At 41.0% G+C, this 26094-nt stretch overlaps 1 protein-coding gene across 2 annotated transcripts; it reads left to right on the forward strand.

Moving 5' to 3' along the window:
- The first annotated feature begins 796 nt into the window (after positions 1 to 796).
- ahcyl1 (adenosylhomocysteinase-like 1) lies at positions 797 to 25981 on the forward strand. 2 transcript variants are annotated; one of them, XM_075476619.1, is made up of 17 exons: positions 797 to 1481; positions 13270 to 13384; positions 13657 to 13800; positions 15826 to 15926; positions 16029 to 16131; positions 17792 to 17886; positions 17985 to 18091; positions 19840 to 19956; positions 20075 to 20138; positions 20242 to 20330; positions 20500 to 20570; positions 20833 to 20927; positions 22943 to 23041; positions 23209 to 23277; positions 23366 to 23444; positions 23697 to 23817; positions 23909 to 25981. In XM_075476619.1, exons 1-17 carry the CDS (start codon positions 1290 to 1292, stop codon positions 23913 to 23915), a joined length of 1668 nt encoding a protein of 555 aa, XP_075332734.1. In that variant the 5' UTR covers positions 797 to 1289; the 3' UTR covers positions 23916 to 25981. The 2 variants fall into 2 exon arrangements, with proteins under 2 accessions (XP_075332734.1, XP_075332735.1); XM_075476620.1 differs by lacking the exon at positions 797 to 1481 and adding an exon at positions 10932 to 11098.
- The last annotated feature ends 113 nt before the right edge of the window (positions 25982 to 26094 follow it).

Consider the following 26094-nt stretch of genomic DNA (forward strand, 5'->3'; position numbering starts at 1 on the left):
CCCCGGGTGATCAGGTTGCAGGTGGACAGTGCTAAATTCTGGTGGCTTGAGGACATATCAAGGACACATTCTTATAACAGTGTGAATGCAAATGTGACCAGGAGTGAGAGCGTTCATGCACATTTCAAGCTATACGCAGCCTAAGAATGCACAAAGAAATCATTCTTCTCAACTTTTGATTCTCTTATATTTCATGTGTCACATAAAAGCTTGTTTGGATGTTTGTAAAAATTCCACAAAAAAGCAACTCGGGTGAATCTAAGATGTATTAATGTGTGCATAATAATATTGTTCAGATCACTCTATGTAGTCAGGACTTAATAGATGATAAATTGATGTGAATATAGACGAGGTCAGTGACATCTGATCATAAATCGTCACTCAAGATGCATGTGAAGATGCCAGGTGTGAAACAGCATGTCCTCCTGTATTCAGAACACATTTTAAAACCAGGTATAAGCAGCCTCAAAGGGTCAGGACCAACGCTTTTTAACTCTTTTGGGTACTTGTCAACTTGTTCAGCAAATGTAACCCCTCCCTATTTCAACACAATGGAACAGAGTTAATTTGTAAGAATTAAAACACTGATAGATATACTAACAGACAGACAGTGGAAAAGAGATAGCCTCCCTGAACAGGACCTCCCAGGTATAAATGTTCTGATTAGCAGGCTCTACCAATCAGAAGCTATGAATTGTGAACGCTGGCACACAGTCGGCCAATCATGGTAGAGGGGGCGGGACTTGTGCTCAGTCTCCTTGGCAGCTTAACTGGAGCACTTAGGGCAACGGAAACTGAACATCTACGCGTGCGCCAACAAATAAATAACTAATGCCTGCGACAACCCAATATTGTAATTACTCTTGTTACGGTTAACCTCAGCCGTTACTACTCAGGTTTCCCCTCCAATGGGCTGGAGAACTGGATGATACCGCCTACACGCTGCTCACTTGCTCGGGTGACAGCCTCAACAAACCGCCCCCTCCCGTCGAAGATGTTGCTGTCTGCGCCTGACAGCTGAACTGCAGAAGCGAAACAAGTGCCTGTGCCGCTCTCTCAGAAAGTACAAGGATAGGAGCCAGAAAACGGCTTTATCAGCCTCAAAGTGAGCTACCCAGTGCTTCGTTCGTAGGTCTAGTGCTTTATTGCTTCATCGTCGCTTCGCTCATTTTAAGCCACGAAGCTTAACAAGAGAGCAAGAAGGCGACGGATAAAGCTTAACATCAGTCTGAAGTCAATAGAGAGCTGGCTTTTTCCCCCCCTTCTGGTATCGGTATCAATCGGATGCAATGACTGAATCGGTCGCGGACAGCAAAGCTGAGGTCAAACAAGCCACGAAATATGTCAAAGAGACTGAAAACGTTGCGGAAAAATATTCCGCGTTGACGGTCAGCAAGAACAGCAGCGATGTGAACATGAACGTAGGGGAGCTGCCTTCCGCAGCGTTCACCGCAGTCCCCACAATGAAATCCGTCAAGAAGGTAAGAAACGTGAGGCTGGCCATCACTCCCTGCCATTGGGCAGAGACCAGGCACTCACATGTAAGGAGGATAACTCCACGTTGGTACGCAGAAATGTGCTGCAGTGAGGTGCTACGGCTGGGCAATCCACGGGGTAGATGTGGTCCAAACCTGTTTGTTGGTTCCAATCAGAATTTCCACCCTAACTTGTGCGCATGGTGCTTTAGTGTTAAGTTACAAAGTGACGATTTCTACCACTTTAAGTACCCAGATTCAAAAGAATTGGAGAAAAAAAGCGCTATATCTTCTCCCATGTGGTATTAGTCTAATCATAGTTTTTTACTACATTATTACTGAGGTGACAACATATCATTATGAAGGATTATTGCTAAAATGGGCCTTTATGTAGTCTCTCTGTTTGTATATATGGCAATGTAGGCATCTTAGCAACATCCTGGAGTCAGGAAACGGCTACAAACCGAGTTGAGCTCTTAAACCTCTGATTTCAGGCCTACAGCAAAGTGGAGAGATACACAAGCTTGGAGAGGGGGTGTGTGGTCTGCCTGCTAGGTGTGAAGGGGTTAATGAGTTGAAAAATCTAGCCCACCCCCACAGGTGTAGGAATGCAGAGATGATATGTGTAAAAAAAAAAACAACCACATCTATTGTTTATTCAACTCATCCCTGATCGGAGTTCAGTTGTGCCTGTGTGTGTGGCCATCGTGACTGCTACTGATATGAACAGCATGATGAAAGTGTTTCAGCAGCCCGCGGTGCACCTGTGAGAGAAGCCCTGGGATTTTTCGGCTGTCTTACATTGGCACAAGACAAAAAGACCCTCCTCAGTTGGCTTCTCATATCAGTAAAGATCCACCACAGCTGGCAGCAGGGAGCAGATAAACATCCAGTGCTGGTTGAGGGTTTCTTCTCTGTTTTCTCAGAAACGGCCTGCTCAGAGGTCGTAAAGGAAATATTCAATCTGTTCTTTGTCAGATATATGCAGTTTTTCTGGTGTTTCTCTAAACGGCTTATTCTGTCAGAAAACCTTAGCAGAGAATGTGTCACCGGTGTGGTGGAACAAACCTTAAATCTTGGAATTTGTCAAGCTTGACGACTGTGCAGAGAGTTCCTGTTCTTTTCTGAAAGGTTTGCCTTTGTGTTGGCCACAGTTTCTTAATGGCACACGTTGTCTTTGACACATACTGTCCTGATTTTAGGAGCCAGGGTTTGTGCCATACTGCGGTGTGAAGCAGTAATAAGACCTGACAGTAGCTTTACAGCCCTGAATAATGGAATAGATGCTGGCATAGATGTATTTCAGGACGGATTTTTCAACCAGCAATATATTGTGTTTCTGGTGTAGAAATATCTGTAAGGATTTTCTGCCAAAGAGGTCGACTCTACATGACGCACCTTTTTTGCAGTCTGGCTCATTAACATATTATACTGATCCTGATTTTGCTTCATTTCCCTGCCACATAATGGGGATGTTTGTACTTGCGGATGTGGCCTTTAAAACACGCTGACCATGAGAGTTTTTCAGCCCTATAAGATTGTGACAAAACACCAGTTTTACCACAAACTCACTCGTGAATCAGCCCCAAAGGTTGCAAAATTATGTAATGTGGCAACTTAAAAAAAAAAAAACAACAACACACAGAAACATTAGCAGCAGCAAACAACACACAGACCAGCACCTCTGGTGACTTATTATAGCAAACAGTCACTTGACCCCCACAGATTTAAAGTAGCTATATATTTGAATCGGCACCTTTAACAATCCGAACCAAAACTATGTATGAATTATAAGCTTTAACAGAGTTAAAGAAAAAATAAAATTTGCAAAAAAGTTTAATGACATCATGCATGGAAGGAAAACAATTGGCAGCATAGAAGGAGAGACATAACTTCATGGAGGGGGAATCCTGTCTGCTGATATTATAGGCATGTTGAAATGTTATTAAAAACACACAATTTCTATTCTCACGGAGAGTTATGCATTATTTAAGATATAGTTATGAATATTAATTGCATCTCTGTCGATAGTTCTCTCTGAACGTTCAGTACATAAGCAGTAATTGGCATAAATAGTTATTCTTGTCTTCCTTTGTTGGCATATTGGTGATATGATTCCCAAAGGAAGACTGTTTGTTTATTTCTTTTTTTCATAAATACGTCTACGTCGGAGGAGGGGGGGGGGCAAAAAAATGTTAAGATAACAAAAATATCTGCTTTTCCCAGCAGCAGGGCTCATAGATGTCAGAATATTAGCTCAGACCCCCTGTCTGACAGGCAATAATGTGTGGACTGTAAGTCGCCTCAGGGGTCCTGCTTCAAAACATATTGGATGGTAGGAATGTGCACTGCGCTTATGAAAACACAGCAATGTGTTGTGAATAGATGCGAGAGCCCAGCTTCGAACCGAGCCACCTGTTCGCATGACAAAACTGACAGAATTGATATCGCAGAAAAGATCACTCGCGCGAATAAAAAAGAAGAGGTGGATGTTCGTTGAGAGCAGGGGGCCGATGTGACATCATCAAAAAGAGCTGCGAGTAAACATAATCGATGCTGCAAATTAGAGATGTGTGAGTGTGATGGTGGGTGAGTCAAAGAATACAACTTCTATACCTCCTCTCTGCTGGATCAATTCAGCAGTTATGCAATACACCCCCCCCCCCCCCCCGGGTGTAGGACTCTCTCACTCTGAATCTGTTCATGCATCATCATTTTCATCTGATCCCAGTGGGCGTGGGTTGCTGTTCATAGAATCTGAAATGTGTTTATACCTTATTTATTATCACCATCTCGTTATGTTCATCTGCCAACACTGTAGAGATTGATGAAGGACAAAGTCATGTAAGACATTTTGCTTTTTCATGAAATGTATTAGCTCATATTGAAATGGCAGACATATCTACAGAGTTGGGAGAGGGCCGTGTTTAACACTACACAGCATTTCTTTCTCTCTGAACAGCAGCCTTAAACATCTGGGGGGACCAGTTGCTGGATCCTAACCCCCAAACCATCAGAGATGTAGGCTTTTGACTTGAGTCCTGGTAACATCCTGGATCGTACCTCTCCAATTTAGTCTCTGACACGCGTAATCCATGATTTTCAAAAAGAATTTCAAAGTTTGATTCATTTGACCCAAAGAACAGTTTCTCCCTTTGCTTCAGTTCTGGACCATGTTCACATATGGCCTTTTCTCTGCCTGACAGAGCTTTAACCTGCATTTGTGGATTACACGATGAACCATGTTCACAGACAATGATTTCTGGAAGTGTTTTTGTGCCCACACAGTGATTTCCATGACAGAATCGTGCCTGTTTTTTTTTTAATGCTGTGCCACCTGAGGGCTCAAAGATCACATATTGGTGTTGATTTTTGGCCAAGTCCCTTCTGCACAGAGATTTCTCCAGACTGTCGGAATCTTTTTTATAGTGTTGTGTATTTATTCTGAAACATTATTCTAAAATTGCCTCCCAATTTGTTGGTGCCGCTTTTTGTTTTTTTTGCACACTGCTGAACCTCTGCCCTTCTTTGCCTCTTAGAGACTCTGCCTCTCTAAGGTGCTTTTTTGATTCCCAGTGACCTGTTGGTAAGCTAATTAGCTGCCACATGTTCCTCCAGCTGTTTCTTTTCAGAGCCTTTCCAGCCTTTTGTCGCCTAAATCCAAATTTTTTAAATGTTGATGCCCCCATCAAATGAGAGCTTTTGAGGAGCTGATGTTTATCATGAAAGATCACAATTTCTCCCTTTCAGCATTAGATATGTTTTCTTTGTTCTTTTTTGAATAAGAGATTGGTTTATGAGATTTGCAAATTATTGTGTTCTGTTTTTAGTTACATGCAGGGTTGTAATTACAAAAAGAAAGCCAGTTAAATCTGTCTGTTTCCAGTTTTCTGTTCAGTCCAGTTCTAATTATAAAGGTGACTTATATTTATGGTGAATTATCATGAAACAGCCCAAATGAGCATGATGAGGTTATCATGTAGACTAGTAATTGTATCAGGCCCAGGGTGCAAAGAATTAAAAGAATTAAAAGAATGTGGACAACAGTCTCTCTCCGGTGTTTATTGAAAGTCCATAGTTTCACATGTTATATCTCGTGTCTGTAGAACAGTTATTAACATTGGTGGAAAAGTCGCCATACACTGAGAAATACAACACATCCATATCGACTTGTTTCATCATTTTACAACTGTGCTCTCAGTTTTGCCCATGATATTTACACAGGCTCTCTCCTGTTTAACCCATTAAAACCTAAAGTGGGCTCCGCACGTTTACGCATGTTAATGGGCTAAACACAGCATTTGCTATCAGCAGTCTGGGTTATTTAAAATGGACCTTTTTAATATTAGTGAAAATGTCAGTAAATAATTGCTAGTCAGTGGCACACCGTGGGCCTTGTTTCTAAAATGTGGCCTTACCTCGGAAATCTGTGGAAGTTATATTTTCAGCTAAAGGTCACGTAGTACTCTGGAGAAAGAGGGGATTAGCATGCATGTTTTTTTCACAACACTGCTTAATCGGTCATGCGTGTGTTGAGCTAAAGAGGCGGCTTTGCAGACCATGAGAAGTGCACTGATTTTAAGGCTGTGCTTTAATTTCACTTGCTTGACTTGAATGTTGTTTTACTGCACTATTAGGGCGATTCTTAGAAAATGTGTACTTTTGGACTTGTGAAGTTGAGTGAAAAAAACATTATACAAATTCAATTCACACAGCTTCATATGTTTAAATAACCAGTGTAGTATTGAGATCCATTAGATTTCAAACTAAATTTACAAGACTAATTGTTATTTTTCACATTTTATCTGACCCGGAATAAACAAATGTCATTTCCACCACATTTCATTTAACACATATAAATAAACAGTGCAATAATTTTAACATCCTAGAATTTTCTAGGACCATTAGCTTAACTAGTTGTACCAGTTACTACTATTTATAACAATAATTATTTTTTTAATGACCTTATTTTAACTGTCCTAAGTATCAAATGCTGAACTGTACATTTTTCACACTGTGAAATGCAATATTACTTTGGGTAGGTCCTTGTAAATAATTAATAATCTGGTTTGTTACATAAAGTAGTGCAAGTCATCAATAAATGTAAACATGATTTTAATATGAGCTGACTAATTTTTGGGAATTTTGTGAAAAATATGTGCTGTGATGGCAATGACAAGGTGTTGTGGAAATGACAATGACTAAACACAAAGATATTTTTATTAGAAAAAACATAAATCATTCAACTTAATTTACAACACCATGTGAAAACCAACCACACCTGTTCACTTCAGTGTTGCTATAAGCCAACATCTAAATTCTGGCGTTTTGGCAAAATCTTCAAACTCTCACAGAACTGTAACAGTATTACAGGTCCTTCTCAAAAAATTTGCATATTGTGATAAAGTTCATTATTTTCCATAATGTAATGATAAAAATTGAACTTTCATATATTTTAGATTAATTGCTCACCAACTGAAATATTTTAGGTCTTTTATTGTTTTTAATACTGATGATTTTGGCATACAGCTCATGAAAACTCAAAATTCCTATCTCAAAAAATTAGCATATCATGAAAAGGTACTCTAAACGAGCTATTAACCTAATCATCTGAATCAACTAATTAACTCTAAACACCTGCAAAAAATTCCTGAGGCATTTAAAAACTCCCAGCCTGGTTCATTACTCAAAACCGCAATCATGGGTAAGACTGCCGACCTGACTGCTGTCCAGAAGGCCATCATTGACACCCTCAAGCAAGAGGGTAAGACACAGAAAGAAATTTCTGAGCGAATAGGCTGTTCCCAGAGTGCTGTATCAAGGCACCTCAGTGGGAAGTCTGTGGGAAGGAAAAAGTGTGGCAGAAAACGCTGCACAACCAGAAGAGGGGACCGGACCCTGAGGAGGATTGTGGAGAAGGGACGATTCCAGATCTTGGGGGACCTGCGGAAGCGGTAGACTGAGTCTGGAGTAGAAACATCCAGAGCCACCGTGCACAGGAGTGTGCAAGAAATTGGCTACAGGTGCCGCATTCCCCAGGTCAAGCCACTTTTGAACCAGAAACAGCGGCAGAAGCGCCTGACCTGGGCTACAGAGAAGCAGCACTGGACTGTTGCTCAGTGGTCCAAAGTACTTTTTCCGGATGAAAGCAAATTTTGCATGACATTCGGAAATCAAGGTGCCAGAGTCTGGAGAAAGACTGGGGAGAAGGAAATGCCAAAATGCCTGAAGTCCAGTGTCGAGTACCCACAGTCAGTGATGGTCTGGGGTGCCATGTCAGCTGCTGGTGTTTGTCCACTGTGTTTTACCAAGGGCAGGGTCAAGCAGCTAGCTATCAGGAGATTTTGGAGCACTTCATGCTTCCATCTGCTGAAAAGCTTTATGGAGATGAAGATTTAATTTTTCAGCACGACCTGGCACCTGCTCACAGTGCCAAAACCACTGGTAAAAGGTTTACTGACCATGGTATTACTGTGCTCAATTGGCCTGCCAACTCTCCTGACCTGAACCCCATAGAGAATCTGAGGGATATTGTGAAGAGGAAGTTGAGAGACACCAGACCCAACAATGTGGATGAGCTTAAAGGGATAGTTCGCCTCTTTTGACATGAAGCTGTATGACATCCCATATTAGCAATATCATTTATGAACATTGACTTACCCCCCACTGCGTCCTGTGAGCTGAATTCCAGCTGAGTTTTGGGGTCCACGAAGCTAGTCCGGCTAGTTGGCTGGGGGCACAACAATAAAGCGTTTTGCTTCTCAAAAAAATATCCGTTCAAAGGCACGTTCAAGAGCAGACCGAGCAGTCCCCTGCTTCCGAACAGTAACACCGTAACAGGTGCAGCTATCGCTAGGTGGCTAGGGACTGCTCGGTCTGCTCTTCGGTCTGCACAGTTTTACATTGGACGCATTGATATCAAGGGAGGCAAAAATAGCGCCAAGCGAAGTGAGGTCTGACTTTTTCCTGGACAACATTTTGTGATGCAAATGTATTACTCTTTTGAACGGATATTTTTTTGAGAAGCAAAACGCTTTATTTTTTTGACCCCAGCCAACTAGCCGGACTAGCTTCGTGGACCCCAAAACTCAGCTGGAATTCAGCTCACAGGACGCAGCGGGGGGTAAGTCAATGTTCATAAATGATATTGCTAAGATGGGATGTCATACAGCTTCATGTCAAAAGAGGCGAACTATCCCTTTAAGGCCGCTATCGAAGCATCCTGGGCCTCCATAACACCTCAGCAGTGCCACAGGCTGATTGCCTCCATGCCACGCCGCATTGAAGCAGTCATTTCTGCAAGAGGATTCACGACCAAGTATTGAGTGCATAACTGAACACAATTATTTGAAGGTTGACTTTTTTTGTATTAAAAACACTTTTCTTTTATTGGTTGGATGAAATATGCTAATTTTTTGAGATTTTGAATTTTGAGTTTTCATGAGCTGTATGCCAAAATCATCAGTATTAAAACAATAAAAGACCTGAAATATTTCAGTTGGTGTGCAATGAATCTAAAATATATGAAAGTTCCATTTTTATCATTACATTATGGAAAATAATTAACTTTATCACAATATGCAAATTTTTTGAGAAGGACCTGTACATATTGTAAATAACCAAAAACTGGCGGGTTGGCAAGAATACTTCAAATAAATGATTATTTCTTTTTGAGAGTCAATAGTTCTCCATTCTCTCCGCTTTTTGCGTTGCTCCCACTTTGTTAGCTCTGTGATCGACTTTACCACACCTTTTTCTTTTTTCCTCAAATATCTTTCTCTGTCTCTTTTAAGTTTCTCCTCATATTTTATCGGGTCAGCCTTTATTTTGTCCCTGTAGGCTTAGGATCTTTGTTTTGTTGTCTTTGGCATCTTAAAAGATAAAAGAGATAAAATAGGCGAATATTATTAAAAGACATTGTAAAAAATGTATAGTATAGGCCTATATAGTATAAAAGTACAACAGTCTAGAGCCTATTAAAGGAATATATTTACTTTCACAATCTATCCCACTCATATAATCTTAAATGTCATTTCCACCACGTTCTGTCATTTCCACCACAGTGGGAAGTGTGGTGGAAATTACTGTGGTGGAAATGATATTTCAACAGTTCTGTGATAAAAAAAAATGGATGGTGGCTTCATTGATTAGCTCTGAATTGATAGCTAGCAGTTCATGTAAACAAAACAATGCCTTTCATGTTAAATTTGTAATCTTTTTCAAAACAACAATGGAACTACAGCATGTTTGGAAGTGACATACAATAAATATATTTGCTGAACAAGCGATATTTACCTTGTTTTTTCTTCAACAGTTGTGGATGGAAATTTAACTGGTCTCCATGTCCAACATGTGCTCTGATGTCACTATACATTTCCATGGAAACCACCTGAACAATCTTTCACTATAACCTTTTTTAAAGGGACAGTAGGCATTGTGGTGGAAATGACGCCAATGCTGTGTGACAGGTATATTTTGTATAAAAAGTAATATTGACTGTGGACTCAAGTCAAATATTATAATATATGTTATTTATTTTAGTATTCCTTAATTCAAATGCATCAACAGTTGTCATATAAGTGATACTTTTAACCTTTTTTTCATTGTTGAAGTTTGAAACTCTGGGGGTGTGACAAGGAAAAAACAGTGATTTTGCAACTTCCAGGCGGATGAAAAGTATTAAAAAATTATATTTAAAAGTAGGTACATTTTTTATAAGAGTTTTTTATCACCATTTTCACACAGAAAGAGGTATTTGTCCAAAATTCCAATTATTTTTAAAAATATGACCTGAGACTAAAAGTACACATTTTCTAAGAATCACCCATTAATACATGGGTTTCTTTGACTTGTTGACCACTGCTACGAGGAGCACTCAGTAGCAAAGATCTTTGTGAATTACAGTTAGATGGTGCTATAGAGCTCTACTGGTGTCTGGTTAAGTTGTTAGTGTTGCCGTATGTCTGGCCCCCATTGAGCCCTTACGCCGCTGACCAACAGTCACACTCTACAGCTTAAGCCTGTGACCTGGCCTGCTATCTAAGAGAGAAAGGTTATTTTTAGCTGTAGGATGGGACTAGAGGGATGCCTATTGATGCAGCAGAAGGCTAACGGAGACAGGGTTTAATTCCTCCCGTCAATCCCCATGTATTTAGTGGTCCAAATTAGCAGCACAAGCTGAAAGTATAATCTGTAGCACATGTGTTTGTAGTTATAGTGTTTTGCAATTTTAACAAATTTCCTGTTTGTACATTGCTTTCCAAGCACTGGTCAAAATCACCATAAAATCAAACTTGCTGACTTTTGCAGCCGGTTGTCAAGGGCAGAGCCAAAGAGACTGAAAGGTAGAGGGAGAGGCTCAGTAGGAATCGACCTCCCCTTCCCGTTGAGGCCTCTCTTTTCCTCTCTTCCTCTCTGTCCAAGTTGGCCATTAGAAATCCCGATAATAGGTGAGAACCTCCCCCCTTGCTATGCTCTGGGAGTGTTCTGGGATAATAGCATCAGGGACACCTGGTACCATCACACAGAGGACACAGAGGCTCAGGGAGGTAGGCTGGAAAACTGGAGAGAGCAGGCAGTGACGGGCAGCCATGGCAAACAAACATGGGCACGGGAGAGAGAGGGTGAGTTGCTACTGTTGCATCTTAGGGAACTTATTTTCAACACTTTTTACTCTAAGCTGTTGGATATCCCACGGCATAGATCAGACAGGATTATTTGAGGCTTTTTTTTTAAAAAAAAAAGATTTTTTTGCATTTAGCAGAAAGGTTTTTTCTTTGATTATCTTCTCAAAAGGTTATTCACACAGCTCACCTTTTGTTGAGGCTTCTGCGAGAGAGAGAAGCAGAAACATAATGCAGTCTTCAGTTACACAGAGTAATTCATCCTTAATTAAATCAACCTCATGTTTTCCTCAGTGCTTTAACAATGAGAAAAGGACCCTCTGATTTCCGTGGCTACGAAACGAGAAAGAACAGCGGAGAGTTGGTCTAAAATGTCCGCACCAGTACAAACTGATTCAAAGTCAACATAAATGTACTATTTTACAAGCATATGAGACAGGCCACGCTCTCAGTTGTGAAAACAGAGACATGCAGAGATCTGCTCAGATCACTCTGTCTCCCAAGCTTCTTGAGTTACTTTTTCCTTGCATAGTAGGTTGCTAAGTCCCAGGTGTCACTGCCCATGGAAAGAGGAAATGTGAGGCAGAAACATTGAGTGAATAAAGTTACTATTGTTGGAGGCATTTCTGCCAAGGTAAGTCATTTGAAAATGCAAGAGATCATTTCATTCACATATATTTGTGATTATTAAGTGAAAAGATGAATGTATTTTTCCCTGTGATCATGAATTATGTACGAACCCTGTTCATTCACCTGCAGCTTTTGCTCATATCTGTGTGGTGACTGCCATGAGACTGAGCCATAAGTACCCATTACATCAGACATTACTAAATATTTTATCAACTTTTATGTTTAACCATGAAAATTATTTCTTTGTATTTTTGTAATGATTTAATGTTGTGTCATTACTTCCCAATGCCATAAATATTAATCATTAAGATTCACTTGTCACGTCATGATTCTAGGTCAGTGCATGTGCTGCAGTGCACATGATACTCAAATGTTTCCCATCTCATTGTTTTCAGTCTGGTGTTCGCGTGTTCTCAGATTCTTCAGCTGTATGTTGTGTCAACTCTGCCGGCCTGCCTGTTAGTTTGTACTGCAAACACATGGTATGGACATTGAAAATAAAAGTCCAAGGGGAATCTCACAGCTTTATCACAATGAATAAAGACATCTGAAAGAAAGTGAATGTCTGAGGAGGAGCTGTGTGAGGATCCTCCCTGACTCTTTGTAAAGTCGCATTCTGACACCGCCACGAAAGAGAAGTCCAGTTATCAGAAATGAAAGAGGACACAAGGGGGGAACGTTTCGGGAAATGCTGCAAGGCTTCCTGCTTTGACCACAAGCGTTATTGCGTGACATTATACAATGTTATGACATTAAACAGTGTTGTCTGAAATACAAGCAGCACGACGTGAAAGTACTATCAGGGATTTTGACACTAAGCCACAAAGACATGGGCTGGAATTCTTGGAAAAGCAGACAGTGACTACATAGGTCTCTGCGGCACCCCTGATCAGGCTTAAAGCAACGTTGAGATATCCTTGGTTTCCGTGTTTCTTTTATGGAACATAATGTTAAGCCTGCAGTAGTAGCTTTAGTGACATCGTCTGTCATATTGATGGACATATCAACCTCATAAAAATAGGATGTGAAAGGACAGAAAATATTCAAGCTAGCGGTTTGCTGATCCAATTTATGTGCTTCCAAGGTCTTTGATCTTGGGCGCTTTGAACGGTTGGGTAGACATGATGAATCAGCACCAACAACAACTCAAGCCTGTGTATTTGAACAAAGCATACATCACAGGGCCGGAGAAAACATCTAAAAATAGGCACCAGCTCCCTTCTTCCTGATCCACCTGTGATGCACTGTAACAAGCTGATTTCCTTTTTTTTTTTGAAAGGACAGTGTTGTGACTGAAGCAGTACAGTGAGTCCAAATATAAACAATGAAGAGTATGAAAACATGTGAAGCATATTTATGGAATATAATCACAATTAGCAAGGGACATTTGTGCTACTTTTTGTTCAAACCTGCCCGTGATTTCCTTGTGGACACTTAATTCATACAGAAACAGAGTCCATGCAGTAACTCTCAACATGTCTGGATTGTTTTGTTTCTTCTTTTCTTTGTGTCACATCCCATTTTGTTCTGGTTCCCCACAGATTCAGTTTGCAAATACAGAGGATAAACAGGAATTCAGCAAGTACCCTACCAAGGCAGGCCGCCGCTCCCTCTCACGGTCCATCTCGCAGTCCTCTACAGACAGCTACAGCTCAGGTACTTCGTATCTGAATGTTTCATCCCAACACACTTTCAAATACTGATGAACTTTAGATGTACATGCTTTTCTAAAGTGCACATCACATCTCTTTGAAAGACCTGTGCTTGTTTATCCATAAATACAACAAATATTTTTAGCAGGACACCAATACACACAGGCACGTACATACAGGAAATGCACGCTTCACAGATGTGAAGTATAGATTTCATAATTGGCTCTTTTATGTGTTTGACCACAAGAGTGACCTTTTGTGTTCCTCTTTTCCCAGCTGCATCCTACACCGACAGCTCTGATGATGAAACATCCCCCCGGGACAAAGCCCAGGTCAACACCCACGGCAGCAGCGACTTCTGTGTGAAGAATATCAAACAGGCTGAATTTGGCCGCCGAGAAATTGAAATTGCAGAGCAAGGTATTTGACCTCATTGGGACATAATTTCTGAAAATTAGGCTAAAAAAACGTTTGTTTTTTTTATTGTTTTTTTCTGTATCTAAAATTGGGTGTAAAATAGTTTACACTTTGATAATAGAGGCATTTTTGATGAAGTGGGTCTGAGTTTAAAGGGATAATCCGGAGTAAAATGCACTTTAGGTCAATTTACGGGATGTTGGGAGTACATACGTTGAGTTGACATCAAAATCATTTAATTCCGATGTGTTTTGAGAATTTTGATTTGACCGTTTTCAGCCAAAAGTCGTTAGCCTGGAGGAGAGTGGGGCATATGGGATCGCCGCTACAAAACGCTATTTTTACACCTTTTCTACAGCTCCAAACAACATAACACTTAAGTGGTAGTGAGTAGAGGGTCCCTAAATCCAAACAGAAGTGTCCCGAGGTCTTCATGTGGTCGGATAGAGAGTCCAGAATGAATTTAATCAAGCCAGTATCTTTCCGGAAATGCTCCTGCTGCAGCTGGCATCTTCAGCGTAAAGTCCGTATAGTAGAGCCGAGTGTGGAGTAACACGCTCTGGAAATTCACAATTTCGTTGCCGTTTTTTTTTTACAAACATAGTCCAGTATTTCTTTCGAAAGCCAGGATAGGAAGAAAACACGCACCATAACTCCAAAAGTTTGCTCCGCTGTTTGTTCAACAATCTGCTCACACACCTCTGCTTCTTCTGTGATGGTCACTCCAGTCACGCAAAAGACGTCTTCCGTAAACAGGAGGCTAGGTCACGCGAGACGTAAGGTCACGTGACATTTTATAAAATTCCAACCTGTTAGTAAGCTAGGCTTTGCTGTTGCATACAACTTCATTTCACTTTCGAAAGAAATACTGGACTATGTTTGTAAAACAAAACGGCAACGAAATTGTGAATTTCCAGAGCGTGTTACTCCACACGCGGCTCTCAACTCATACGGACTTTACGCTGAAGATGCCAGCTGCAGCAGCAACATTTCCGGAAAGATACTGGCTTGATTAAATTCATTCTGGACTCTCTATCCGACCACATGAAGACCTCGGGACACTTCTGTTTGGATTTAGGGACCCTCTACTCACTACCACGTAAGTGTTATGTTGTTTGGAGCTGTAGAAGAGGTGTAAAAATAGCGTTTTGTAGCGGCGATACCATATGCCCCACTCTCCTCCAGGTTAACGACTTTTGGCTGAAAACGGTCAAATCAAAATTGTCAAAACACATCAGAATTAAATGATTTTGATGTCAACTCAACGTATGTACTCCCAACATCCCGTAAATTGACCTAAAGTGCATTTTACTCCGGATTATCCCTTTAATGCTTTATTTTTTCCTATGGAATTGCGTCTTCAACACAGGAAGATACTCAGTTTTATGCTTCATGAACTTTTTCTGAAACATAATCACAGCTCTTTCCACAAGTACTGTTCATCATCTGTTATGTTCTTTTCCTCTGAACCCTCGTCTAAAAGGTGGGGGTCTTTGTGGACTCTTCCCTCTCTCTTCTGTCATTCTGGCTGTTTACATTGTCCATGTGAGCGATAAGTAGGTGTGAGTGCTTGACAAGTGTTCTTCAGGCTTAAAACCTGGGTAGCAACAGCTGTTACCGACACTCTTGTTAAATCAGTCTCCCATTTTACAGCCATTTAATGCACAACCGCCACGTAGAAAGGGATTGTTTTTGTGTAGCTGGAAAGGATCTGCCATTCTTTACTCTCCCAAATCAAAACCTGACTCTGAAATCCTCCCATGGGCCTCTTTGACCAACAGAGAGCCGGTTGGTTCTTGTTTATGCATCAGTTTTGCTATGCACAAGTTCTGCATTACAGTTGGCTTGTCTTAGCCTTCAAGCCTCTTCTAAAATTCCGAAGATGTCCATGTTGATGCTAAAAGCTGATTTTTCCTGGCCCATTTTAAACGAAAATAACTGGAATTTGTTCCATTTTCTTTCATTTTTATCGAAAGACTCCATCATTTACCTTTAACTGGTGCTTTAATTCCCCTCCTCCCCCCACAGACATGTCTGCCCTGATCTCCTTGAGGAAGAGAGCCCAGGGGGAGAAGCCACTGGCTGGGGCAAAGATAGTGGGCTGTACCCATATCACTGCTCAGACAGCCGTACGTATTCTCATCCTGTTTACTGCGGGACCCTCAGATGCTCTCCTGTTCTTACACCTGCTTCCTTTTGATGTATCTACATTTTCCATTGTTCCCTCTTAGGTTCTGATTGAAACCCTGGTAGCCCTCGGGGCCCAGTGTCGCTGGACTGCCTGTAACATCTATTCCACTCAAAACGAGGTGGCTGCGGCTCTTGCTGAGACAGGTGAGATCCTCTCCTCTCTTCAGCCGGTGTGACTTGTGAGACATTTTCTTGTAACTTCTTGTGACCAAATCTTTTACCCAAAGTTAACCAATAGCATTTTTTAAACATGGAATTATGGTAGCCTTTCACAAATCATAACAAGAGAAGGAAAATGCACCCTGGGCGGCCTGAGTTGGATCAAGTGGGTATAGACAATGGATGGATGGACTTCAACATTTTACAGAAACACCTCTGTTGTGATGTCTGTGTGTGTGTTTTAATTTAATGTTTTGTGAAATGTTAAAATGTTTTGTCTTGTGGTTGTGCTTTCTGAAATGTATTTTTGTTGTGTTTTTGGTCTGTTTTCTAACCTTTAACTGTTTTTTTTTCACATCCTGCTTTGTTTGGGAAATATGTTTTGAGTTTTTTTGGCTTCTGTTGTTATATTTTGTCTCATGTGATTTGCACCTTGAGATCACTGTACAGAAGGGTACTATTGTCAAATACTATAGCTTATTGGTTTACATTTGATGTAGTATTTGTATTCCATATAATTCAAAATAGTTTCTTTTAAAGGTGTTTTTAAGTGGGGCGTTGTGAAGTACTGATGAGTAGTACTTTATCTGCACCAGGCAGCGGTCAGAGCACCGTCAGTTTGGAGAAGCAGGAAGGAATTCTCATGGTGGAGCCAAGCTAACGGCAACTGAGAACAGGGACAAAAGAAGAGTGAATTATCGCCATCAAAAACAACTCAAATCTCAAAAATGATATAGTGGCTCAGTGAAGCCTACAGTGCTCTAGCATCAGACCAGTATGTACTTCGTCACTACTTTCTCAACCAAACAAAATCTGTGTTGCTCCGCATCACTGCGAATCCTGCTGCTGATCAGCTAATTCTGCCAGAAGTTGTTTCGGTTGTTTGTTGGATACCTTCCTCCTGGGCATTTGTTCCTGCTCTGTCTCTCTGCTCTGCATCTCTTATCAACAGTTCTTCTACTGGCTCACACAGATCTCCTCTTATCTAACCAGAAAAAGGCACGCTGTTGTCTTCTATTGTGAAATCACCAATTTTTTTTTTACTGTGTCGTAGTTGTTGCTTCTGGATCAGATCACTGTGACTCACAGCTGATCAGCGACAGGAAACGCTAGGCAGTACGCGCAGTGACGTGGAGCAACGCGGATGTTGTTCAGTTGAGAGGGTTGTGCCAAGTAAAGTAAATAACGGTCTGACGCGATGGTGATGCACTTGTATGATGTTTGTTGAACCTCTATGACATTTTTCAGGTTTGAGCTGTTTTAGACAGTTGTCCTTTTGCCCCTGCTCTCAGTAACTGTTAACTTGGCTCCACCATGAGAATTCCTCCCTGCTTCTCCAAACAGAGTGCACTGACCACTGCTGGTACAGTTAAGGTACTAACTAACCATAAGTACATCACACAACCCCATATCAAACAACCCGAAGTATCGCTTTAAGTCAACAGTGTATAGTACAAGCAGAAGTTTAAGAGTTAAGAGTTTAAGAGTTTAATTTGGTCATAATTGCTTTGTTTAACAATAAAGTTATATGAACAAAGGTAACTCGAGACTTAACAACAGCCATTTTACACCTATGCTTGGGCTGTGTAATGCACACTGTCGCTCACGCCGTCTTTTCCCATCCTGTGTGTTTTGTTTCCTGCAGGCGTACCTGTGTTTGCATGGAAGGGTGAATCAGAGGATGACTTTTGGTGGTGTATCGATCGCTGTGTCAACACTGGGGGCTGGCAGGCCAATATGGTATCATCTGGACTGTCCCTTTAAACGTTTACTCTGGGCCTGTTCTTATTTTAGAGTCAGTCTTTCATGCTGTTGGCTCGGCTTTGTTTTTTCTGTAGATCTTGGACGATGGCGGAGATTTAACCCACTGGGTGTACAAGAAGTATCCCAGCATCTTCAAAAAAGTCCGTGGCATCGTAGAGGAGAGTGTCACTGGTGTTCACAGGTGAGATGAGGATTAGATCTTATGGATTTCGATGGGAGGACTTAAGTCGGAGGAAATTCAAAGAATAGCAAAAAGTGTGGGAGACGGCGATTTGAAAAAGAAAAGGAAGGACGATTGCCACAGCTGTGATTATGTGCATATACCCCAGGTTGTGACCTCTTAAGCAAAAGATAAGAAAGAGAATCTACATATTAGTGCGTCCACAGCTTGTGGCAGCTCATAAAGTTTTATGAATAATAAAGACAGTAGCATCATTAACTATGTTTTTGGTACTCATCGAAACTTTCACGGTTCTTTAAGCCTTTTTGGGCTGTTTGATACGGCAGTAAGTCCTACCACTGCTAACTCACTAACCGCCCCCTTTAACACTAGCTGTTTTCACACTGAGATCCGCTACCATCGCGGGTCAAAATTGCCACCTCATCCCGCGTCGAGCAATGTGAAAGCTTGGCGTATTAGGTGACCCGTGTCGCCTGAAGCTGAGTTCCGGGGGCGTTTCCTAGTGGCAGAGCGTCACACGAAACACATAAAATGCTGGGCGTGTACAATGACGTAGGCACAACCCATGCGTCGGAGGTAGGCCTAAATACATCTGTCTGCATCAGATCTTTCAAACCAACGATGGCGGGATACCTTGAGGACTTGTTTTTGTTGCTGGCTGTTTGTTCGGTCACGCAAGTGTATATGCAGTTCATGGAGATATTATTTTACGGGGTGTGGAAGGTCACAACGTGGGATGCCACCGAAGAACATATGCGGATAATACAAGAGCACTATAATGTCCAAGTTGAGGAAATCCATCAACAATTTGAAGTAGAAGAACGCGAACAGCGTCGACGCAATCGACAAAGACGTTTAGCTGTCATGGCTCTGAACACACGTGTCTGCAAGAAGAGTGTGGAAGATGGCAAGACCACAAGGGTTGGTGTTTTGGTCCAATGCTCTGAACAGTTTTGACGACGACGAGTGGAGAAAGCATTTTCGGATGTCGCGTCCTCACCTGTCGCTGTTGTTCTGATCAGTTGTCCATCCTGTCTTTTAAACTCCTCACGTCACGCCACGCCCACGTCCATCCCACGTCAATTGCTTTCACATCAAACTCGGCAAAAAGACTAGGGTCCGACATGGGTCGAAAGGCGAGTCGAGTTGACACCCCAGCCCGGATCGTCAGTGTGAAAGGAACAGCGGACACACTAAATTCGCGAATTAAACGTGGGTTCTTCCTCAGTGTGAAAGGGGCTACTGAAACAAGTAAAAAAAAAAAAACGAAAACAGAAATAACGTAAGCCAATAATGTTATTTTTTAATGTATAAAGAGGTAAGATTCTAATTTCAAACAAGCATTTTTATAGTAAAACCCACAGTTCTACAGCCCAGTTTTTGTTTTACATGAAGCTGTTCAGATTAATTCGTGTGAGGTTTCTTCAGCGTTAAAAACAATCCAAGTTCCCAATAAAAGCTATTGCTGATAAATGACAGACTGCATATTGTGTCAGCAGAAACAGGATCCAAAGCAGTCAGTAATGTCACCCAATGACATTGTGGACTGAAAGGGACACTGATCTGGTTTGACTGCAGGCTTTTTGTGGAACACGACAGATATCGTGTGCTCCTAACGCCAGCTAAACACAGCCCTCAAAAGACTCACTTAGCCAGATGCTCCGGAAAGTTTAAGGTTATTCAGGACTGCATCTCACTCGTTCAATGTGACGATGTGCCTGAACATGTTTCCCCATGTGTCCTCTCAGATTGTACCAGTTGTCTAAGGCTGGCAAGCTGTGTGTTCCTGCCATGAATGTGAACGACTCGGTAACCAAGCAGAAGTTTGACAACCTTTACTGCTGCCGTGAATCTATCCTGGATGGGTAAGCAGATTTGGTCATGGAGAAAAATAAATATGTCTTGCCAACATTGCTACCGCCTCTCTTTTTTTGTGATTGTGTGAAAATGATCATGATCTGTTATTTTGCTTGTCTCTACCAGCTTGAAGAGAACTACAGATATAATGTTTGGAGGGAAACAAGTGGTTGTGTGTGGTTATGGAGAGGTGACTCATTCCTTTATTGAAGAAAAAAAACTCACTTAACATGGAATGATTGGATTTTGACTGGTGTAGCAAGCCTTTAATTGCATGCTCTTGTGGTCTGTAGGTGGGAAAAGGCTGCTGCACTGCTCTTAAAGCCCTTGGAGCTATTGTGTGCATCACAGAGATCGACCCCATCTGTGCCCTGCAGGCGAGGTGAGTCACTACCCATTACCATTCAGCAGGAGTCCATTACTAATTAGCTAGCTATTGTTCCTGTGTTCTACATTGAGTTAGCAATGATGCCAAATCAATAAAGTGCTGTTTTAATTTGTTTAAAGTTGTTTTCATTCTGTCTTGCTTACGTGTGTGTTTATCCACGCAGCATGGATGGATTCCGAGTGGTCAAGCTGAGCGAGGTCATTCGGCAGATGGACGTGGTGATAACTTGCACTGGTACTGTGCTCCATGCTGTGACATCCATTACGTCTGCTTTGTTGCTCACAATGCTTCCAACATACAAATACATGTCTCATTTAAGTGTTCCTGTTGATTTATCGGGCTGAAACCAGACTTCGTCTAAATGTTCAAATGCTTTCGGACTTTCGATGTAGTTGTAAATAAAAAATACAGACGACTTTTTAAATCCTCCTTAAATTTTCACCCCCTGCGATCATTGAGTCTGATATCAGCTCATCTTTATTCTTCTTAAATCCAGGCAACAAGAATGTTGTCACCAGAGAACAGCTTGACCGAATGAAGAATGGCTGTATCGTCTGCAATATGGGACATTCCAATACTGAGATAGATGTGGTAAGGTGACTCTGTATTTCTATTTTTAAGGGTACTTGGTAAATGCTGCTGTCTGGGAATTTCTACTTAAAATTCTAGCTTTGAGGTTATGCCGAAAAACAGTGGATTAAAAGGCTTTTCAAGCGCAAATGGACGAAAAAAGGGTCGAAAGCCTTAAACCCCAAAAAGGTTAAAAGTTTAATGTGCTCATTACAAACAGGCACACGCACATGTACTTTGTCGTTCTTTCTGATCACACATAATCCCGTAAAACTCTACAAGAATGCCTTCATGTCTAATTCCTGATTTAAACTTTTATTGACCAGATTGGCTGCCTGGTTTCTAAAGAGCGACACATTTAATCTTCCCCTCTCATTAAAAGCGCCTTATTTCGAATATGATCACTAAACTGTGTTACTTTTTAATTTTTTTATCCGTATGTCTTAGCTCAACTTTCTTTAATGTCTTCATCATCGGTACAACTGTTTGGATCTTCCATTGCTATACGGATGCAGCTTAAAATATCCGCACAATGATCTCATGAATTAGCCACATGATTTTGGATTGTTTTGGGTACCAGATTATATTAAACTACATCACAATCAGCGCCACCTCATGATGGTGGGCGGCAGACGGGACGTCATAGGCAGCAGGCTTGAAAGAATTAGAGGAAAAGTGTCAAGAGTTGTTAGGCTAAAAACAAGTAGCTTGCCAGCTCTCTTGTTAATACTGATTACTAAAGCTTGCTTTGTAGAGTGTTCCAATCAATGTTGCATTACTCTGTAATTAATTGACGACCAATTTTTCATCAAGAGGCCAATCAGGTTGAAACTAGGCCGAATAATCATATACTAAATATTGGAAAAATACACTCAGTGATGAGCACTACTTCCCCTTCCACTCATGATGGACTGAGGGCAGGCTGGACATTCCACTGACTCACTATTCCATTTTAAGGCAGACAGTAGTATCATTAAAGGCTACAGGCTATGTTACACTCACTTAGTGTCTCTGCAAAATAGTAAAAATATGTCTTTAACATAATGTCATAGCTCTAATTTTAGTTTGAATGTTTTCAGCAGGGTGGTTAGCACCGTCGCCTCACAGCAAGAGGGTTCTAGGTCCGATTCCCAGCTGGGGCTTTTCTGTGTGGAGTTTGCATGTTGTCCCCGTGTATGCGTGGGTTCTCTCCGGGTACTCCGGCTTCCTCCCACCGTCCAGAAAAACACGCATGTCAGGTTTATCGGTGACTCTAAATTGTCCCTAGGAATGAGTGTGTGTGGTTGTGTGTCTCGTTTGTCTCTGTGTGTCCCTGTGATGGACTGGTGGCCTGTCCAGGGTGTACCCCGCCTCTCACCCGTGACAACTGGGATTGGATTATCGATTATTATTATTATTATTATTATAATATATGGATTATTAATGGATTAGCGGGTATAGAAAATTGATGGATGGATGTTTTCAATAGTTATTAAAACAAAGTATTTTACATATTGCACCCTTAACCTAACATATAATCAGTTTCTGTGGTATGTATTGTATATGTCAAATGCCTTTATGGACAAGTTAAAACATAAATAACATCCTTGTTATTTACACTGATCAGCCACATCTGTAAACCCAGTGACGGGTGAAGATCATCTTGCTACAATGCGTTGTCCTGCTGGGAAACCTTGGATCCTGAAATTCATATGGATATATTTATTTTGCACACAAGCCGTCTAATCGTTGTCACACACTCGCACGCCCATCATTAAAATGCAATTCCCAGATCACAGCAACGTCCTCAATGAGGACACTGCCTACCATGCTGTGAAAACTGCCCGGGTTAATCAGATTATCGCATCTGCAGAGTCCCGCCACACAACCTAAAGAATTCACTTAACAACATCCCAGTGCCAGGCCCTACAGGACTCCTCCAGAGGCCCTTTTTTTTCACTAGTCAGAGCAGTTTTCCTGCTACACAGTTTAAATTTGTGGGTAATCAGTGTCAATCTGCTTTTTTTTTAATGGGCATTTACCTCTTTTGTCTCCAGGCAAGTCTGCGCAGCCCTGAACTGACTTGGGAGAGGGTTCGCTCTCAGGTTGACCACATCATCTGGCCCGATGGGAAGAGGGTTGTTCTGCTTGCAGAGGTAACGTCCTCTACAGCCCTGCAGTAAATGCTCACGAAACCGTGCCTTTGTTTCGCTCACACATAAACAGCACGAAACACAGAGCTTAAACTAAAACAACACATGCCATTCGTGATTCATTTGTGTGCAGAATCTACAATGAACTTTGCGTCTGTCATTTGTTTCAGGGTCGCCTCTTGAACCTGAGCTGTTCCACAGTGCCTACGTTTGTGCTGTCTATCACTGCAACAACTCAAGTCAGTAGTTTGTCCCTGAGGAAATATGTCGTTTACAGGCACTGCTTGCAAGTCTTGTAGCCATTTTTGTGCTCTGTGTTGTCTGCAGGCCCTGGCCTTGATCGAGTTGTTCAACGCCCCAGAGGGACGTTACAAACAAGATGTGTATCTTCTGCCCAAGAAAATGGGTAAGAGTCTGCTTTTTTGTAAACAAAACTACTTGTCTTTGAAGCACACGGATGAGGATTTGCAGTGTTTGTGTGCATTTGTGTGCACTGAAACAATGCAGTTTCAGGTCGTGCGCGTTAGTCTCTTGCACTACGTCACCTAAACGTTGCTCAATGCTGCCATCTTCTGACTTTACCAGAAAAATACATCAGTCAGTCAACTGCGTGCACTGTATCCACGCAGTATGAATAACTATCTGCGTCTGCTCCTAGACGAATACGTGGCCAGTCTGCACCTGCCAAACTTTGATGCCCACTTGACAGAGCTGTCTGACGAGCAGGCCAAGTACATGGGCCTCAACAAGAACGGCCCTTTCAAACCCAATTATTACAGGTTGGTGTCGCTCAGATGTATATCTTTACCCGTCAGCTCGTATGTCAGTGTGGTAGCTAAACGTGTAATGACACTTGTTTTTTGTTCACAGGTATTAGGAGGATGCCTGCTTACCCTGGGATCAACAGAGATGACTATTTTATTTTCTAAACTGATACACAATGGAGGAATTATTTTACTTATTCTGAATGTAACTTATTAATAGCACCTCAGAATTAGTGTTAATATTACAGATGAAGATATATAGAGAATATATAATGTGTAATCAACTAACATTACGTCTCGTCATGTGTTTAAAGAAAAGCCTATTTGCATGCGTTGATGTGTGTGTACATATTTAGTTGCTACTGATTACGTTATTAGATCACAGAGCTGTTGATTTGTTTGTTTACTCTATTTATGCACAGTGCCAAATAAGGGCTGTATGTATGAACCATAAAACAGGATTTATGTTTTGTTTGTCAGTGGCATTAGGACTTTATGGGTACATTCCATGAGCAAGAGTTTAGGCTGAGCCAAAACAAACTCTGTTAGTACGCACAATATTTTAGAAATGCTTCTTTTGTGTGCGTGAAGTCAACTCATTGAATAGTGTCTGCATACATGCCTTAAAAGGTAACATCCAGTGATGCTTGAAGTATAGCACTAGTTATATAAACAATACGATTGATTATTATTTCATTTCAGAATTTATGATAGCCTCTGAGTGTCCAAATACTTTTTAACCTCCTGGCCTGTGGAGCTGGATTTAAACTCTCTCACTAAAATGATCATGAAACACTTTGTCATTGTGCTAGTAACAGATTAAGATGCTATATTATGTCTCTGCACAGGATATGTTAAAGATGGCAGGCTTTACACGTTCCCAAAAAGGAAGCTGGAAAAGCTTGGACCAGTCCTGCATTTCCTAACTGCTATAATCTGTTTTAAGTTTCCATTTGCTCACTCACATTCCACCTGCGATCTGTGTCCCTGAAGAGCCTTTTGACTGGAGAATGCCTTTTAAGGCCATGGTATGAATGTGCCTTTTTAGATCATTTACAGCTCTGTCTTCAAAGAAGTTGGGACGCCATAAAAATGGGTATAACACAAAGACGTCAAATGTTGAAACTGAGACATTTGATTGTAGTTTGAAAATCATATGCTCATTTTGAATTTTTATGTGAATAACAATGTTCAAAAACTTGGAATTTTTTCAGCAAAAAGTTGGAAAATGTGTGTATGCTGGAAAGATGTATGCCGAGTCAGGTCTTGACAGGTGTGTTAGCAATGAGAATAATGTTCCTTAGTGGAAAATAGAAGAGATTTTGGGTAATTTAAAGTCTAACAGAACAGAACATTGTTTGAATTCAGAGACTTGTTGAGAAACAAGACTAAAAACTCTTACTGAATGGATGGTATTTCTTATTTCAGCAAGACGATGACAAACCACAGCCTGCAATTATTACACCAGCATGGCTGCTTAGTAAAAGAGTCTGGAAGCTAAACTGGCCTGCCTGCAGTTCAGACCTGTTACTGTCACATCTCACTGAAGACGATTGGTGCTTTAAGGACTATGGGGAGAAAAAAAAAAAAAAAAAAACACAACAAAGGAGGCGAGTTCACTTTTAAAAACTATAATTTTTTAACTCTAGTTTTAAAAACAACAATTGTGCTGTTAAAACGAGATTTAATACAACGATATAGCCACAATCCCAATTGTTATTTGTTTTAGTATGCATCAAATTTAAAATGGGCATATATATTTTTAACAAACAATAACATTTAATAATTTCACACATTCTCTTTGTACCACTCCACAAGGAGTTTAGATGATCTGCAAAGATTTTCTTTTTAAAGAAACCTCCCAACTTCTTTAGAAAGTTGAACAACTAAACATCAGCACTGACCTTAATTATATTAATCATACCTTTTTGTAAAACCACACTTATTTGTGTCGCATTTAATGTCTTTCTTCCACTGCTTCTGCTAGTAATTGTAACTCGTAATGTAAGATCTGTATTTTGAGGAAATTATTAGACTTTGTCTGGCATATGATTTTCACTGTCCTAATTTGATCCAACAGGGTCCCTTGAGTAACATTTCATGTGATCAAAAGTGTATGCTATATATGAAAATGAATGCATTAAATCAGCAATAAACTAAGTCTTTTTAAAAGAGAAAAGCTACTTTAAATTGAGTTTCTTTAGAAACTAATTCAGAGAATGGAGGAGAGGCCTTGGTGGTTATACAGTGCTTTCCATGATTTTGGGGATAAAGCTGGCATTCATGGCTGCT

Source organism: Odontesthes bonariensis, chromosome 10 (assembly GCF_027942865.1).
Source record: "Odontesthes bonariensis isolate fOdoBon6 chromosome 10, fOdoBon6.hap1, whole genome shotgun sequence".
NCBI classification, from domain to species: domain Eukaryota; kingdom Metazoa; phylum Chordata; class Actinopteri; order Atheriniformes; family Atherinopsidae; genus Odontesthes; species Odontesthes bonariensis.